General features: G+C 37.7%; 1 protein-coding gene across 1 annotated transcript in view; it reads left to right on the top strand.

The window, feature by feature from the left end:
* Nucleotides 1–381: 381 nt before the first annotated feature.
* The window catches only part of LOC121374366 (H/ACA ribonucleoprotein complex subunit DKC1-like), a 53,768-nt gene continuing 34,809 nt past the window's right edge, over nt 382–19,340 (top strand). The window contains exons 1-6 of the mRNA XM_041501471.1: nt 382–447; nt 5,440–5,480; nt 7,202–7,288; nt 9,080–9,171; nt 14,050–14,299; nt 15,838–15,964. Of these exons, the coding sequence (XP_041357405.1) occupies nt 432–447; nt 5,440–5,480; nt 7,202–7,288; nt 9,080–9,171; nt 14,050–14,299; nt 15,838–15,964 (613 nt within the window). The 5' untranslated portion in view covers nt 382–431. The remainder of the gene's footprint in view (nt 448–5,439; nt 5,481–7,201; nt 7,289–9,079; nt 9,172–14,049; nt 14,300–15,837; nt 15,965–19,340) is intronic.

Here is a 19,340-nt window from a genome sequence, read left to right as displayed (position 1 = left end):
CAAATAGCTCCATTTTAATTTCGATAAACCGCTCCAAATTATGCGTCAAATTTACTTCACAAAATTATGCAACTTGTTTTCTTTTTGGACCTAATCGATCCTAAGGAACAATTGCAAAATCAATAGCACCAAATCTAAACCTCGCTCGCTACCGACCATGGTCGAACTTGTAGGCCTACATGCCAGCGCGGGAGACGGCCGCTGATTAAAACGAATTAGTTCGAATATTTTTCATATTTTAAGTTGGCTAACTATTTTCGATTAAAAAAACCCAACTTTATCTGGTATAAAAGGTTTTCAAAAGGAAACATATTTTTTCGAGTTTTATGGTTGTAAAGTTTAATTTCCGGTATAAAATTGTCACAGGTAACATTCTAACCCCTCACACAGGAAACTACATTTCCACGTGGTTTTTAATCTTTATTATCGAAATGGCGGAAAACGGAGGTATTTTGTTTATTAATCTAAATACATTTAATTTTGTGAGTATGCATTGGTAAGATGCGCATCTCTTAGATGCAGCAAGACGTATTTAAAACAATATTTAGATTTAAGTTTTTCTGGTGATATTGACAACACAGATATTATATGGCATTGAAGGCTACCTCCGTCTGCTGTTGACAAACACGTGGTCGAACCGCATGGTTTATTTATAAATATGAAGTTGTGACACAGTGTGCTGTGTACTGTTCCGAGCAACCCCCTCATAATCACAGCAACACGTCCATATTTATATTTACCCCACAGACCCTCCCGCCTACCCCTTAAATTAAAAAAATCAAAAACAAACGGCTTTTTTTATTTTATATACAATAAGTGGTAGGGCAACATGCCCAGTATTCGACTGCTAATGAAGAAATAATTATAACATGTTTGTTTTATTGGCATAGGCCTACTGGCAATGCTATTCATGAAATAAACCAAAGTTTTGTTCATGCAGTATACTGTAAAATACTTTATTTTTGCGTGGAATTTAATTACTGACGAAAATTGGACATTAATTCAGATCTGAGATACGATTAGTTTCTGCCGCACAGGACTACAGTAGTAAAAATGTGACACTTAAAACTTTATATCACGAAGTGGGGCAAGACGTAGCCCAGTGGTAAAGTGTTCGCTTGATGCACAATTGGTCTTGGATCGATCCCCGTCGGTGACCCATTGGCCTATTTCCCATTCCAGCCACTGCTCCACAACTGGTGTAACAAAGGCTGTGGGATGGTGCATAAAAAGTTCCCTTGCTGCTAATTGAAAAGAGTAGCCCATAAAGTGGCGACAGCGAGTTTTTTCTCTCAATATTTTTGTGGTCCTTAACCATATGTCTGACGCCAAATAACCATAAATAAAATGTGTTGAGTGCGTCATTAAATAAAACATTTCATATATAATGAAGCGAGATGTGATAATAAACAATATGAAGGTTTGTATGGTTTTCTTTCAGAAGTTAAAGCAATACACATTTAAAAAACTGAAGTCATTGTTTCACATGACGCAGGAATTCTGCATATTTGACGCAGTATTTACCTAAAATACTCATAAATAAAATATGTGTGCGTCACGCAAAAATCTAACGGCTATGAAGTTCAAAAATGAAAATACCTAAGCGGTTTAACTGGTTCCCAACCTTGTCAATACATTTAAAGGCATATTGTCACAGACCACTGACCTATTTAATGGTCTAACAAGGTATTACTGGAACAAAAATAATTTGATTTGTCCCTAAATGTACTTTATTCAACCATCTTCATAACCACCATACTCTATTTATTAATGATATTTTGTAAAAATAATTGAATTATGGCAATGGTCCATAATTCAAAAGCTAAAATTGCCGAGAGGGTTGACATGGATTTCACTCCACCATGGTTCAGTTAAGGTGATGCAATAGCTAAATTTTGTTTCCAACAATTAATGTAATATTTAGTGTAAAATCTAGTGTGGCTGATGTTGCGTGCCAGACCCACTGACTTTAGATCATCGCGACAATGTCAAATTCACGGTCTGTTTACGGAATCAGATACTAGTCGACCAGCTGCAAGTTTTTAGTTCGGTTTATATATCTTGGATTTTTGTTTTGTTTTTATAGTTGTTCTTTGTTGTTTTAATAAATGTAGATTGTTGCATGAGCATATCTCGAAATAGGGGTTAATCATAATGATTGTGCAGATGAAGCTACAACATGTATGTTACAAAGCAGGTTAGCATGCAGCATTGTGATGGGTGACTAAAAGCCAAAGGGTGCATAAAAAGAGAGAAAAAATTATTAAACAGATAGAATAGTGGATATAATATATGCATGTAATATATACAAGACAGATATTCCGTTAATTGTGTGATTTAAGAAATATATAATAGATGACTCCCATTTTTGAATGCATGACTCCCAAATTTATAAAACCCTGAGAGTCATGATGACTCCCATTTTCCAGATGCTACATTGTAGGTGGAACCCTGACAGTATGTTAAAATGTGAATGTGAAAAAAGTCCGTGTTCGGTTTGTATGCTGTAGCGATATTATACTTGTAGTTCTTATTGGGCTTTCACACTAAAGGTTTTATTTACTTGTTGGTCAATCATAAACCGTACTGAACAGGTATTTTGACAGTAATAAATAATGTTTAAATCAAAGTTGAGCTAGCATTGCGCCTTCAAATTCCATTTTGTTTTAGGGTTCAGTTTTTATAACAAGTTTGAGTATTACGACAAAGAGCACAGGGTAGCCTAAGCACCTTGTGTAAGCTTACAGTATTTTGTAAACAATAAATGTCAAAATTATTAACATCAGAACTGGTACTTAATTTTTTTTTATTGGGGAGGGATGGTAATTCGTGAAAATAAATGCACACGAACCAACTTATTTTCATTAAATCACAGAAATTTGATCTTGCGAAAATAAAGTATTTTACAGTACGTCGACTAGAGTAGGTTTGAGTGCTGCAATGAACAGTATGCGGTATTCGACCAGATGACCCAGTATTAAATACTGGGGTCAATACCCTACCATTCACTTCCACATGGGTCCAAAATTAAAGTTTAGTCGTGGTACTCGAATGTTTAAAAAACATTTAGTCCTAACTTTTGTTTGAAGCAAATATCACTGACAAAAATGTTCCGACTCTTTTTCATCTGTCAACCGAGGTTGCTAGTCAATTCATACCATGGTCATTCTGTAGCATAGTCAGTTCATACCTAATTTGGTTATTTCATACTCTGGTCAGTGGTAAAGCACTCATTTGATGCACGGTCGGTTGCTAGTCAATTCGTACCATGGTCGTTCTGTAGCATAGTCAGTTCATACCTAATTTGCTTATTTCATACTCTGGTCAGTGGTAAAGCACTCATTTGATGCACGGTCGGTGGACCCATTGGGCTATTCCTCATCACAGGCAGTGCACTACGACTGGCATATCAAAGGCCATGGTATGTGCTATCATGTCTGTGGGATTGTGCATGTAAAAGATCCCTTGCTACTAATGGAAAAATGTAGTGGGTTTCCTCTCTGACTGTCAAAATGACCACATGCTTGACATCGAAATAGCTGATGAGTAATAAATCAATGTGCTCTAGTGGTGTCGTTAAACAAAACAAACTATTTCTTACCCTAGTCATTTCGTACCATTGCAAAAAATCATTTCATACCATAAAAAATTTGTAAATTTTAGACATGATATCACCCCGGTAGTGTCTTTTACAAATAACATTACGTTTCAAACTTCTATAAGATGCAAACATCACCTGCAACTTATTTTTTTTTTTTTTTTTTGACTTTATAAACCATTTAATTTTGTTAACAAATGTGAAATCTACATCTGAAAACATCATACTGTTTGGTCTTTGTTTATTTTCTTGTGGGTGTATTTGCAAATTGTAATTGTTAACAAAAAAGAAACATTTCAAAATTTTAAAAAGAAGACTTAATACATAAAACATTTTCATGCTCCATTTTGTTGGTTCGTAGTTTTTGACAGTTATATTAATTACCAGGACAGTTAGTGGTAATGAGGGTCTGGTCAACTCAAGTAAAATGAAAATAATGTGTTCTAAATTACCAACTTTCAAAATAAAGTTCCCCCTTCCCCCCCCCCCCCCCAAAAAAAAATGCAGTACAAGTGCTTTTATGATATTGTCGATTAATTTACTATATACTGGTATGAAATGACATTTTACAATGGTATGAAATGACGAAAAAATGCAAGTCACAAACTTAAGAATTTGTCTTCCACAGCAAATTTTTAAAAGAATTGTCTTGGGTGAAACAGCCCACTGATGGCATTTTTCAGTCTTAATATCTGTCTATGGCATTTTTTTTAAAGTAACATTTGCAGAAAATAAATATGACTGTAAGGTTATTTTGCTGTATGTAAACATATTTGAAATGTGAAAATGTTAAATATTGGCAGATTATGTACACCAGGTGTGTATATTTTGCCATTGTTGAAGAGTTTTACTGATGGCACTTTTGTGATGCTCTCTTCCTATGGCAATTTATATCTCAATGACTTGCTGTCTTCAAGTTCAAGCCCTGCAATGACTAGGGTTTTTATGACTCTGGTATGAAATGACCAGGCAGTATGGTAGATAATTCTTCCATTATTGATGTGCGCACCAGTGTACAAGGGCCGCATATGCAATGTTAGTACAAATGTAGTAATATTTTAAAATATTTTAATTTCTTCAATTAAAATGCGGAAAAACACAAATCAAGAATTCTGGGATAATATATACTGAAAACAATTTTTAGAAGTAAGATTGAAAGCAAAAGCTGCTTGTGAAATGGATTATTGGAAAGCATTTTGTGCATTTTTGAGTGGCAATTGTCACCTGCCGCCTGCCACATTCAAGCCTTGCCTAACCCCAAAAAATATTTAAAACATTTATTAGGTTGGGGGGGGGGGGGGGGGGGGGGGTGCGGAATAAGAAGTCTTGACAAAATGAATAAAATATTTGTAAAAATGTATACAGAAAATGCAATCTAAACCGCAATTTTTTTTAATACCGATTTGGTTCATTCTGTTAATATTTCGTCAGCATTTGGTTTATTCAGTCAGAATGCACCAGCCCCTGTCCACAGGTCTACACGTAGTTGTACATGTATGTAACTACTAAACAGACAGTTCAGTTCATTCACTTTTAGTGCTGTTGTTGCTGGTGTGTAGGCCACGCAAGCCGAGATGTTCATCATGTTGGATTCAGATACACATCTGTTGTAATGTTGAAGAAAAGAGAGTCACTTAGAGAGAACACTACGCGTATGTATTAACATTGCCAAAGGAAAGACCTGCGGAAATCAACACCCCTAGAAAATGCCTTTAAAACTAATGGAATGTTAGTCATTACATGCAGTTTGGTAACAAACTTTGATCATCATGAATACATTATGGTGTTTGAAAGAAAACTATGTGCTCTGAATTTTTATTACATTAATTTTAATTTTTCAGAATATTCCAAAAAGAAGAAGAGAAAATCTGGTGATCTCGGTGTAAGTGTTGTTTTCTAAAAGCTCCATTCAGTTTAAAACAAGTGCATGTAAAATATCACTGCTGCTGGTCAGTAAAAGTAGCCTACCTGTATGTGGTAGCAGCAGGTTTCTCCTCGTCTTAAAGCTGTAGTCTCTAGTTACAGACGTACATGTGCCAGCAGGTTTCTCCTCCTCTTAAAGCTGTAGTCTCTAGTTACAGACGTACATGTGCCGGCAGGTTTCTCCTACTCTTAAAGCTGTAGTCTCTAGTTACAGACGTACATGTGCCGGCAGGTTTCTCCTACTCTTAAAGCTGTAGTCTCTAGTTACAGACGTACATGTGCCAGCAGGTTTCTCCTCCTCTTAAAGCTGTAGTCTCTAGTTACAGACGTACATGTGCCGGCAGGTTTCTCCTCCTCTTAAAGCTGTAGTCTCTAGTTACAGACGTACATGTGCCGGCAGGTTTCTCCTCGTCTTAAAGCTGTAGTCTCTAGTTACAGACGTACATGTGCCGGCAGGTTTCTCCTCGTCTTAAAGCTGTAGTCTCTAGTTACAGACGTACATGTGCCGGCAGGTTTCTCCTCGTCTTAAAGCTGTAGTCTCTAGTTACAGACGTACAAAAGATCCCTTGCTGCTAATTGGAAAGAGTAGTAATGAAGTGGCGACAGCGGGTTTCCTCTCTCAATATCTGTGTGGTCCTTAACCATATGTCTTATGCCATATAACCGTAAATAAAATGTGTCGAGTGCATCGTTAGATAAAACATGTCCTTCCTTTTATTAAGCACAGCACTACAAATAATAAACATTTAAAATCCCCAATTGTACCCCCACTGAACTAACACCTCATAAACATTTAAAATCCCCAATTGTACACTGACCCCCACTGAACTAACACCTCATAAACATTTAAAATCCCCAATTGTACACTGACCCCCACTGAACTAACACCTCATAAACATTTAAAATCCCCAATTGTACACTGACCCCCACTGAACTAACACCTCATAAACATTTAAAATCCCCAATTGTACACTGACCCCCACTGAACTAACACCTCATAAACATTTAAAATCCCCAATTGTACACTGACCCCCACTGAACTAACACCTCATAAACATTTAAAATCCCCAATTGTACACTGACCCCCACTGAACTAACACCTCATAAACATTTAAAATCCCCAATTGTACACTGACCCCCACTGAACTAACACCTCATAAATATTAAAAATCCCCAATTGTACACTGACCCCCACTGAACTAACACCTCATAAATATTACAAATAAACTACATATACAGCACTACAAATAATAAACATTTAAAATCCCCAATTGTACACTGACCCCCACTGAACTAACACCTCATAAATATTAAAAATCCCCAATTGTACACTGACCCCCACTGAACTAACACCTCATAAATATTACAAATAAACTACATATACAGCACTACAAATAATAAACATTTAAAATCCCCAATTGTACACTGACCCCCACTGAACTAACACCTCATAAATATTACAAATAAACTACATATACAGCACTACAAATAATAAACATTTAAAATCCCCAATTGTACACTGACCCCCACTGAACTAACACCTCATAAATATTACAAATAAACTACATATACAGCTGTTGGTAGTGCACCATTTTTTGAAGTTTTTGAATGGAATTCATTCATATATATATATATCAAATTGTATATATGTAACTAACAGTGTTCATTGTGTGTTTTTAGGAGATACAGCAATCGGAAAACTTTCAGATCCAGCCTTCAGACAGTGTCAAGAGTTTGGATACATCACAATGGCCGCTGTTGCTCAAGGTTAGTTAATTATGCTGAGTTTGGGCAGGTCAAGTATTGCGTGTCGATTTCAAAATATATCTAGATGTATATAATAATAATAAAAGGAATATTTAAATTCAGATTGAGAATTTTTAGTACAAAATTGGGAATAAAAACATTTTGTGAATGGTGGGGAATGATGCCGATTATCATCTACAAACATAGGTGATAAAAGCCTGAAAGTCCACAGTCAGCTAGTGATCCACAAATAAAAGAGCAAAATTTCAGTCGTTTTTTTCCCCGCCTTCAAGATTGGATCAGTTGGCTCCAAAACTTGTCATGTTTATTTGCTGCAAATGTTACTTTAAAAAAATTACCATATGCAGGCACATATTTGCCATCAGTGGGCTTCTTTCTTCCATGGCAATTCTTTTAAAAATTGCTGTTGGAGACAAATTCTTAAATTCAAGGACCTACATAGTCATTATGTGGTCTTTATGAATCACTGCTAATGTGGCCTTTTATGCCCCACCTATGGAAGGTTCAGCATGCAAAGTTATAGAACTTCATGATGCATGTGCTTCTCTGATGGTTGCGTTTCAGTACAACCGTTGACTATGGCAACATTTATGCGAATCGGACATGTTTTCTAGTGTTTTTGCATCACCATTTGCTCAATTACTTGATTGTCTTTACAATGTCTTTCATTCTGTGAAAATAATCCAATAGCATTATTTTTACCAATGTCAAGTTTCTTTTTTTGAAGAGTATACTTTGTGAATTGAAAACGGATTAAAAGTAAATATTAAAAACAGTAACTACACCATTATTAATAAAGTATCTGAATCTCAGCTTCATCGGGCATGATTGGAAATATTTTGCTCACCCAGAGCTAGTCCTGTAGCTATTGCAATATTCGGGATGTTACTTCAATTTTTGTAGCCAGTTGGATTCAGAAACAAAAAACCCCGAAACATTCCGAAAGTGATTACTGTAAACACCCGGATTTAGCGAGACCAAATTCTTGACAAATTAATTTTGATGACATAAAGTAACGCTTAGTTGGTTCAATTGGTGATATTGTCTGATAGTCAGCTTCTTAAATGTGGATCCAATTTACTCAAAATTATTTGCCCGGGGGACTAGCATCTCTTAAATTCTACTGGTTCACGTCAGGCGAGGGGGCGAGCGTTAGTTTTTACTCCTGTCAGTGATAGAAATAAGCAGCTATGTTCACTAGTCCACCGGACCAGTACGTTTACAAACTGGTTATCTGCCAATGTTTTCACTAGTCCACCGGACCAGTACGTTTACAAACTGGTTGTCTGCCAATGTTTTCACTAGTCCACCGGACCAGTACGTTTACAAACTGGTTGTCTGCCAATGTTTTCACTAGTCCACCGGACCAGTACGTTTACAAATCTGCTTGTCTGCCAATGTTTTCACTAGTCCACCGGACCAGTATGTTTACAAACTGGTTATCTGCCAATGTTTTCACTTGTTCAAATAACTGTTTTTGATTGCTGAAAATGAAATTGCATTTAACATTTTGACTTGTCCAATGGACAACCATTGAGGTACAATTTGTTCGTCCGAGCAGATTGTCACTTGTCAGGACAAACGGACAAGTGCTTATTTCAAACACTGCTGTTATTATTAGTAAATGTGTTTCAAAGTTAATTGTAAGCTTTGCCGATTCAGTTTGTGCATGATTTTTTGTTTGTTCATACTCGATGAATGTAAAAGGAATAACAGACAATCCTTTATTGATGCAGTGATTTGGTTGCAGTGAAGAATTTGTGAACTTATTATTTGTTATTTTATTTTCAGAACTTTGACAAACTGAATATCCGAACACAGCACTACACGCCAATCCCATGCGGTTGTTCCCCTTTGAAGAGACCCATTCAAGATTACATCAGGTTTGTACAAAACCGTTTTCATGTGTAAAACTGTCTGCTGAGCGAGGTTATCGTGCACAGCTCTAGTAAACAATGAGAGAGATTAATTAAAAATAATTTGTAAGAAAGATTAATATTTTAATGTTTAAAATATTCGTCAATTTATACATTTCTTTAACATAATAGTTGAGATTAATTTTGTAAACAATAATCAGAAAATTTGCATAGGTAGCCTAGAAGGAAATAAACCATGATTGAGTTATGGTTTAGTTTAGACTTCAGCTGGCGTCACATTGTCTTGATCATACAAGGCATTAGTTATAAGTAGGCCTCAAAACAATGGGCTGTGTTATTTGATGACTACGAATAGTTTATACCCATGATCCAAATGAAAATTCCATGACTTTCCAGGATTTCCATGACCAATACGAACCCTGTATATCTGGCCACTGAATTGTATCAACGTATTTGTATTATTAGTCTGCTATGTTAAAAAAAAATGCTACCACTGGCAAATATTCTGCTTTATTTCACTAAATCATAAATGCACAATCGACACCTGTGGGTCAGACTAGGGGAGCAATTACCAGTTACAGTGATTCCTGGCAACAGAGTGCATGCATGAAAGATGGAATTCCAGACACTGATGAATTAAACGTCTTGTTGATTGTGGAGTGATGGACTCGCCAAAACATTTAGGAGCCCGGCGGATAAAATGTGTTGACATGTTCCTTTCCTTGTTAAATACGGGGGATTTGTGTGACGTAGACCAGTGCTAAAGTGCTTACTTGATGCATGGTCAGTCGAGGATCGACATTGGTCTATTTCTCATTCCAGCCAGTGCACAACTGGTATATCAAAGGCCATGATATGTGTTATCCTGTCTATGGGATGGTGGATGTAAAAGATCCCTTGCTACTAATGAAAAAATATAACGTGTTTCCTCTCTAAGACTAAATGGATTTTTTTGTTTAACGGCAGACTAATATAAATAATTTGATGTAATTCAGTGGCCAGATATACAGGGTTCGTACGGGTTGTGGAATTTTCATTTGGGTCATGGGTTATCTATTCATTATCCTTTATGACGGTCAACAACATGGCCTGTTGTTTTGATGCCTACTTATAACTAATGCCTGGTATGATCAAGACTATTTGCCGCCAGCTGAAGTCAAAACTAAACCATAACTCAACTGTTTATTCCCTTCTAGGCTGCCTATGCAAATTTTCCGATTATTGTTTACAAAATTAATATCTATTATTATGTTAAAGAAATGTATAAACTGACGAATATTTTCATTGTTAAAAATATTAATCTTTCTTACAAATTATTTTTAATTAAATCTCATCGCTTACTATAGCTTTGTGCGATAACCTTGCTCAAAATAACATTTGACCTTGTCACGAGATAACACACACATGGTGATCCCCTGTCTGGGATAATTTGCTTACAGCATTTACAAGTCTCTTGTCATCAATAAAAAAAACACCATTGTCGTGGAATAAAGGCAAGTTTTGTTAAGATTCTTCAAAATGACATCTATTGAAGATAGTTATAGAGCCATTTTAAGTATTAAAATATGCAATATCGATATTCAGAAGCGTACGATTAGCAGATGGTTCTACATGTAAAACGGTTTTAGTAATATTCTGTAAGCTTTCATTTCAAGATTAGGCAAATATATATATATATATAATGAAAAAAACTACAAAAAACTCTGAACCTATTGTGTGTTTCTGAAATCGTACCAAACAAGTGACTATAGATATAATTGGTAGTTTTTTTGGTGTTGGTGGTTATATATCAATTTTGTTTTCTTCATACTACATTTACCCCTCTTTTGAGTCCATTCTTAAAAACAGTTAATTTTGTCCATTTCCGTAGTTCCAAATGTGGGTAGATAGGTATGGATTTTTAACACATTTTTATTTGCCCCATACATATTATGGCAAGAATAAAACAAATCATTTGCATATAATGTCACATATGAGACATATTAATGTCCTAGTTTTGAATATCACTTTTTATCAGATTTTAACTCTTCCCAAACATTATCAGTCAGCCATAGAATTTTTTTTAGAATTTTTCACCTGGATAGGTACAACTAAACATCTACTTATCCACTATTTAAAGGTAGGGTCAACTCAAACAAGAGCCTTATGTGTTGGAAAGATGCATACCCGGACCACCAAAACATACTGACACTTTAGCAAATGAAAAACACATAATTTTAGAGTTAATAAAAAACCATGATTTTTCCTGCTAACTGGGGGCAGCCATTTTGTTTCGTTTTTGTGACGTCCGGTGGGATAGCTTGGGGCGAAGTGACTTCAGCTCCTGACCATCTCCTGTATGTACAGTGTAAACAAAAGCAGTAATTTTCGAAAAGGCGCTTCTCTTTAACCGACCTGACTTGTAAAACAGCATAAATGACGTAATCATATAATAAACTATTTAACTAAATATATTTCAAGTTGCATTAATGGAACAAAATGGGGTTATAGTATTTTTCGCTGTTAAATAATCCAAAGGAAAAATGTACACTATTAGGCCTATTGATATGCTGCATTGGAGCAAAAAAGACAACCCACGATACCCAAGTGATAATTTTCTTTTCTTTGGGACTACGTAATTGGTCAGTTCTGTGGTTTTAGATGGAAAAGTCTACTTAATCAATAGTTTTACAGAACTATTTACAGTAATAAACCATGTCTATTACCATTTTAAGGGCAACAGGTAATATTCCACAATACCGGTATGTATTTTTGTATCTAGACAGTGTCAATTAATTGGCTCGTCTGGTTACCAATCAAATGCACACCTGCCAATCAGGAATCACAGGTAGAAGCAACTAACATCATAGACCAATTAACTAAGAAAACACTCCGTGTATCATTTCAGTACGTAGGTTAATGCATGGACAAAACATCGTTAATTATTTCGACTTGTTGTGTAGCCACTTTGACAATGGTGTTTTATTTTGTATTGAAAAATAATATATATAGTGCTGGATATACTTATTGCTGGCTTACTGGGATGTTTATTATTACAGAACATTGCAATGTATGACTATTTTATAATCCCGTAAAAACCAGGTAGATTATGTTTCTCTAGGTCTAAGGCTCATTCCTGATGTTACGCGTTAAGTATTATGTAACCACCAGCTCGCCAGAGGGCGTACTCACTGAGATGGTACAAAATGGCTGTGCCCGTTATATATAATAGCCGTCACATTTAACCGTTTTATTAATTAACTATATGATTATACTTGTTGATATTAAGCAATAATGTGCATTATATATTGTTGAATATGCATACCAGGCCAAATGCCTTAATTGTCCCTTCCGTTAATGATAAATTGGCAATACCCTGGATCTTTACTGTTCATTAAGGGCTATGGTGTAGTGTATATTTCACAGTGTATTGCTCATGAGTAAAAAAAAAAAACAAAAAAAATGTTTAAATAAAAAAATTAAAAATTGGGTTTTTTCTTTGCTTTTTTCAAAATTTATTAAAGTTATGGGGCTACCAATTTTTACTGAGGGCTACTACATATTATAAGCTAAGGTCAAGGCCTGTAGTGATGATGTTAAAGAAAAACAAACTTTTGTTAAAGCTGCTGATCATTGTTGTTGTAGATAACATACTTAGTTTAGAGCTACAAACACCAGGATGATAAAAACTTGAATTGGGCAAAATAAATAATCAATTTTTGGTTACTGCATTCGAGATGCCTTGCTGACATTGTGTATTGCATGTAGTGCATTTACTGGTTCACTCACTCAGCATGTGGCTCATTCACACACACTAACAATTTCACGCCAATATGTTTACATCCCATTAGTCAAAAACAGAGCTGCCAACTACTACGGTTTCGCTGAAATAAAACTATCGAGCATAATGTACAATGAGAACCTTAAAATAGACGTTACCTCTAAGAGGCTCTTTAGTGAAGAATGAGTCCTACAGTGTTCGAAATAAGCACTTGTCTATCCTGACAAGGGGTGGGATGTAGCCCAGTGGTACAGCGCTCGCTCGATGCGCGGTCAGTCTGGGATCGATCCCCGTTGGTGGGCCCATTGCAGTGCACCACGACTGGTATATCAAAGGCTGTGGTATGTACTACCCTGTCCGGGATGGTGCATATAAAAGATCCCTTGCTGCTAATCGAAAAGAGTAGCCCATGAAGTGGCGACAGTGGGTTTCCTCTCTCATTATCTGTGTGGTCCTTAACCATATGTTTGACACCACATAACCATAAATAAAATGTGTTGAGTGCGTCGTTAAATAAAACATTTCTTTCTTTGTCCTGATAAGCGAAAATGTGCTTGGACAAACAAAATGTACCTTGGTGGCTGTCCAGTGGACAAGTGAAAATGTTCAATGAAGTTTCATTTTGAGCAATGAAAAACATTGTCCTTGTAGTTGTACTTGAATAAAACAAATTATTTATTTGGACAAGTAAAAATATTGTTGGAGAAGTAGATTTCTAGATCTATTTGTCTGGTGGACTAGTGAAAAATTCTGCTTATTTCTGTCACTGGTCCTAGTACAAAGCACTTGCCTGATTCGTGCTAGGTCTAGGATCGATCCCCATCACTGGACCCATTGGGCTATTTCTCGTTCCAGCCAGTGCACCATGACTAGTATATCCAAGGCAGTGGTATATATGCTATCCTGTCTGTGGCATAGTGCATATAACAGATCCCTTACTACTAATGGAAAAATTTAGCCGGGTTCCTCTCTAAAACTATATATCAGCATTACCAAATGTTTGACATCCAATAGTCGATGATTAATAAATCAATGTGCTCTTAGTGGTGTCGTGAAACAAAAGAAAAAACTTATTTTTTTGAGGATGATTAAAAATGTTATTTTATTAACAATTTTACCTTCAGGAGTGGTTTTCTGAACCTTGACAAACCTGCAAACCCGTCATCTCATGAAGTGGTTGCGTGGGTGAAGCGGATCCTGCGTGTTGAGAAGACGGGACACAGTGGGACGCTTGACCCCAAGGTGACGGGCTGTCTCATTGTGTGCATTCAGCGGGCCACACGCTTGGTCAAGTCGCAACAAAATGCTGGGAAGGAGTACGTGTGCATTTTCCGCTTACACAGCGTCGTGGACGATGAGCGGAGAGTCAAACAGGTTGGTGTCATTAGTCACCTGCCACTGCAGTCGGAGGAAATTAGACATTTTGTCGCTGTTTTTCTTTCACGGTGCCTCAAGATATAGCTTAAATTTTGTGTATAGTTTTATTATATACTGTTTCCTTTTCATTTCTTTTCAACTTTATTTTTGTGCTTCTATCCAATTAAGGTTCAAGCATGCTATCCTGGGCACACACCTCTGCTATCTGGGCTGTCTGTCCATGATAGTGGGGTTGTTAGGGAGAGAGAAGAGGGTGTAGTGCTCTTACACTTGCCCATTGAGTCGCTCGGGGGGTGGGGGGGGGGGGGGGGCTACCGAGCTGGGAACCCTGTACATACCAGCCTTATGTCCGATGGCTTAACCATGACACTACTGAGGTTGGGGTTTGTTTGATCAAGTTTGACTCTCATGCCCATTTACCCATTTTCGACAGTTATAGCCCATGAATTTAGGAAGTGTGTTACTCCAGGTAGACAGCATGTATTGCTATAGCAGTTGTCTCAGAATGCTTGTCTATGTCTTGTGGTTAGTTGGGAGGATTTTCAACAAACTGTCGTATCGTATTTATTTATAATTTCAGTGTGCACAAACTCCATCCCAAACATCACACACCTATACGTGAAATTTTGGGGAACATTTTGATAATATCACATTAGAATTTGCTCTGCAAAATTAAAAATTGCAACACAATTCTAACACTTTTAAGTAGTAGTTGCTAATCAATTGAAATACTAATCACAAATCAAAGGTTTAATAATAAAATATTCCCAGCTCGGGGCAGATGTCCAGGTATGTGGTTTAATAATAAAATATTCCCAGCTCGGGGCAGATGTCCAGGTATGTGGTTTAATAATAAAATATTCCCAGCTCGGGGCAGATGTCCAGGTATATGGTTTAATAATAAAATATTCCCAGCTCGGGGCAGATGTCCAGGTATGTGGTTTAATAATAAAATATTCCCAGCTCGGGGCAGATGTCCAGGTATGTGGTTTAATAATAAAATATTCCCAGCTCGGGACAGATGTCCAGGTATGTGGTTTAAGGCAGACACAGCATGTGGGGAAAACAGGTTTATATGAAATCACTGCTATTGTTAACAATAGAAATGATTTTATAAAGCATCCGTTTTCCACACACAAGCAGCATGAAAAACGGGGCATTAAATATTGCTACATGTCACTAACTAACTCCCTAGGCTAGCTCTGCCATTCTCCAGATTCGCCAATTGCAAAATTTAAAAAACAATTGGCAGAGCTCAAATTCAATGGTGGCAAATTTCTGCAGTGTCCTAGTAATAAGCCCCAATGCCCTGAACATTATTTTGCATGTTACTAACTGGCCATCGTACTCAGCAGGATCAATCAAAGTCAAATGGCCTTGCCCTGTGATTTTATTTCCATTTGGCGAACAAATTTAAGGTAATTATTGATATTTTGTTAGGAGTTTTTGCCATTTTTGAAGCTTAATGGACAATTTGGCGAAATGTTCTGCTCGCCCAGAGCTAGCCCTGAATTGCTATTGGTTTTATCTTCCAGCAACTGGAGAACATGACGGGTGCATTGTTTCAGCGGCCACCCTTAATTTCTGCAGTCAAGCGTCAGCTGCGCATCCGCACTGTGTACGAGTGTAAGATGCTCGAGTACGACAAGGAGAGGGCAATGGGTAAGCTGCTTTGTAGTTGTTATACTTACAATGTGTGTTGAGGGCACAACCTAGCACAGTGGTAAAGCAATCGTCTGATGCATGGTCGGTCTAGGATCGATCCCTGTTGGTGGGCCCATTGGGCTATATCTCGTTCCAGCCAGTGCACCATGATTGGTATATCAAAGGCTTTGGTATGTGCTATCCTGTTTGTGAGATGGTGCATATATAAAAAGATACCTTCCTACTAATGGAGGAATGTTGCAGATTTTCTCTCTAAGACTATGTATCAAAATTACCAAATGTTTGACAACCAATAACCAATGATTAATAAATCAATGTGCTCTAGTGGTGTCGTTAAACAAAACAACATTTAACTTTATGTACGTGTCAGAACTGAACAAAGTATGTTAGTGATTGGTGAATATTTGAGAATATGTTAGCTGATCAGTGTATATATTGGTTATGATGTGTTAGTTGATCAGTCTATATATTGGCCATGATGTGTTAGTTGATCGGTCTATATATTGGTTATGATGTGTTAGTTGATCAGTTTATATATTGGCCATGATGCGTTAGCTGATCAGTGTTCATATTGGCTATGATGTGTTAGCTGATCAGTGTCTACATATATTGACCATGCTGTGTCAGTTGATCAGTCTATATACTGGCTATGATGTGTTAGCTGATCAGTGCATATATTGGTTATGATGTGTTAGTTGATCAGTGTATATATTGGCTATGATGTGTTAGTTGATCAGTGTATATATTGGTTATGATGTGTTAGCTGATCAGTGTATATATTGGCCATGATGTGTTAGCTGATCAGTGTATATATTGGCTATGGTGGGCAGCATGTATCTGGTATTGCTGCTGTCCCCGACCCAATCTAATTAAAATTAGCTCCACTATTACATGTGCATCTAACACCAGCCAGTTGGAGCTCATGTCCACCAATCAAAATCTTACTTGCAGAATCCTGCCAGTGATTTAAAAATAATTTGAAAACATTCCGAATTATCCTGAGGGTATACGACATGTTTCGTGTGAATTACGAATGCCTTAAAACATGTTTTATTTTATAAAATAAATAATTTGTAATGTAAAACTGAAGACTGATTTAGTTTGGGTTTTTTTATAAATAAATAAATAATTTTTAATGTAAAATTGAAGACTGATAACCCACCCCGTACGTATTGGTATGGTTCGCTGTACTGTGGCCACTAAAATAGACTCGCCCGATATTTTTAGAATTTGTATGCTCCCAAATAACGTTATAAAAGGCGAAGTTTGATTGGTCAATATTTAAATTATTATTTACAGACGAAATGTTACCTGGACATTGGGGACTATGCAGTGTCCGATTAAAATTAGTTCTACTGGTCTAAATACAGCATTCGTAATTCACATGAAACATATCATATACCCTCAGGATAATTCGGAATGTTTTCAAATTATTTTTAAATCAATGGCAGGATTCTGCAAGTAAGATTTTGATTGGTGGACATGAGCTCCAACTGGCTGGTGTTAGATCCACATGTAATAGTGGAGCTAATTTTAATTAGATTGTCCCCGACCGTACTAACATTGTGTTCTGTGTTATATGGTGGGCAGCATGTATCTGATATTGCTGCTGTCCCCGACCGTACTAACATTGTGTTCTCTGTGTTGTATGGTGGGCAGCATGTATCTGATATTGCTGCTGTCCCCGACCGTACTAACATTGTGTTCTCTGTGTTGTATGGTGGGCAGCATGTATCTGATATTGCTGCTGTCCCCGACCGTACTAACATTGTGTTCTCTGTGTTGTATGGTGGGCAGCATGTATCTGATATTGCTGCTGTCCCCGACCATACTAACATTGTGTTCTCCGTGTTGTATGGTGGGCAGCATGTATCTGGTATTGTTGCTGTCCCCGACTGTACTAACACTGTTGTATAGTGGGCAGCATGTATCTGTATTGTTGCTGTCCCCGACTGTACTAACACTGTTGTATAGTGGGCAGCATGTATCTGGTATTGCTGCTGTCCACGACCGTACTAACACTGTGTCGTATGGTGGGCAGCATGTATCTGGTATTGCTGCTGTCCATGACCGTACTAACACTGTGTCGTATGGTGGGCAGCATGTATCTGGTATTGCTGCTGTCCACGACCGTACTAACACTGTGTTGTATGGTGGGCAGCATGTATCTGGTATTGCTGCTGTCCATGTACTAACACTGTGTCGTATGGTGGGCAGCATGTATCTGGTATTGCTGCTGTCCATGACCGTACTAACATTGTATTGCTGCTGTCCATGACCGTACTAACACTGTGTCGTATGGTGGGCAGCATGTATCTGATATTGCTGCTGTCCCCGACCGTACTAACATTGTGTTCTCTGTGTTGTATGGTGGGCAGCATGTATCTGATATTGCTGCTGTCCCCGACCGTACTAACATTGTGTTCTCTGTGTTGTATGGTGGGCAGCATGTATCTGATATTGCTGCTGTCCCCGACCGTACTAACATTGTGTTCTCTGTGTTGTATGGTGGGCAGCATGTATCTGATATTGCTGCTGTCCCCGACCGTACTAACATTGTTCTCTCTGTGTTGTATGGTGGGCAGCATGTATCTGATATTGCTGCTGTCCCCGACCATACTAACATTGTGTTCTCCGTGTTGTATGGTGGGCAGCATGTATCTGGTATTGTTGCTGTCCCCGACTGTACTAACACTGTTGTATAGTGGGCAGCATGTATCTGGTATTGTTGCTGTCCCCGACTGTACTAACACTGTTGTATAGTGGGCAGCATGTATCTGGTATTGCTGCTGTCCACGACCGTACTAACACTGTGTCGTATGGTGGGCAGCATGTATCTGGTATTGCTGCTGTCCATGACCGTACTAACACTGTGTCGTATGGTGGGCAGCATGTATCTGGTATTGCTGCTGTCCACGACCGTACTAACACTGTGTTGTATGGTGGGCAGCATGTATCTGGTATTGCTGCTGTCCATGACCGTACTAACACTGTGTCGTATGGTGGGCAGCATGTATCTGGTATTGCTGCTGTCCATGACCGTACTAATACTGTGTTGTATGGTGGGCAGCATGTATCTGGTATTGCTGCTGTCCATGACCGTACTAACACTGTGTCGTATGGTGGGCAGCATGTATCTGATATTGCTGCTGTCCCCGACCGTACTAACATTGTGTTCTCTGTGTTGTATGGTGGGCAGCATGTATCTGATATTGCTGCTGTCCCCGACCGTACTAACATTGTGTTCTCTGTGTTGTATGGTGGGCAGCATGTATCTGATATTGCTGCTGTCCCCGACCGTACTAACATTGTGTTCTCTGTGTTGTATGGTGGGCAGCATGTATCTGATATTGCTGCTGTCCCCGACCGTACT

Source organism: Gigantopelta aegis, chromosome 1 (genome assembly GCF_016097555.1).
Source record: "Gigantopelta aegis isolate Gae_Host chromosome 1, Gae_host_genome, whole genome shotgun sequence".
NCBI lineage: Eukaryota > Metazoa > Mollusca > Gastropoda > Neomphalida > Peltospiridae > Gigantopelta > Gigantopelta aegis.
The sequence above is the reverse complement of the archived record's forward strand: the minus strand, read 5'-3'. Positions and strand labels throughout refer to the sequence as shown.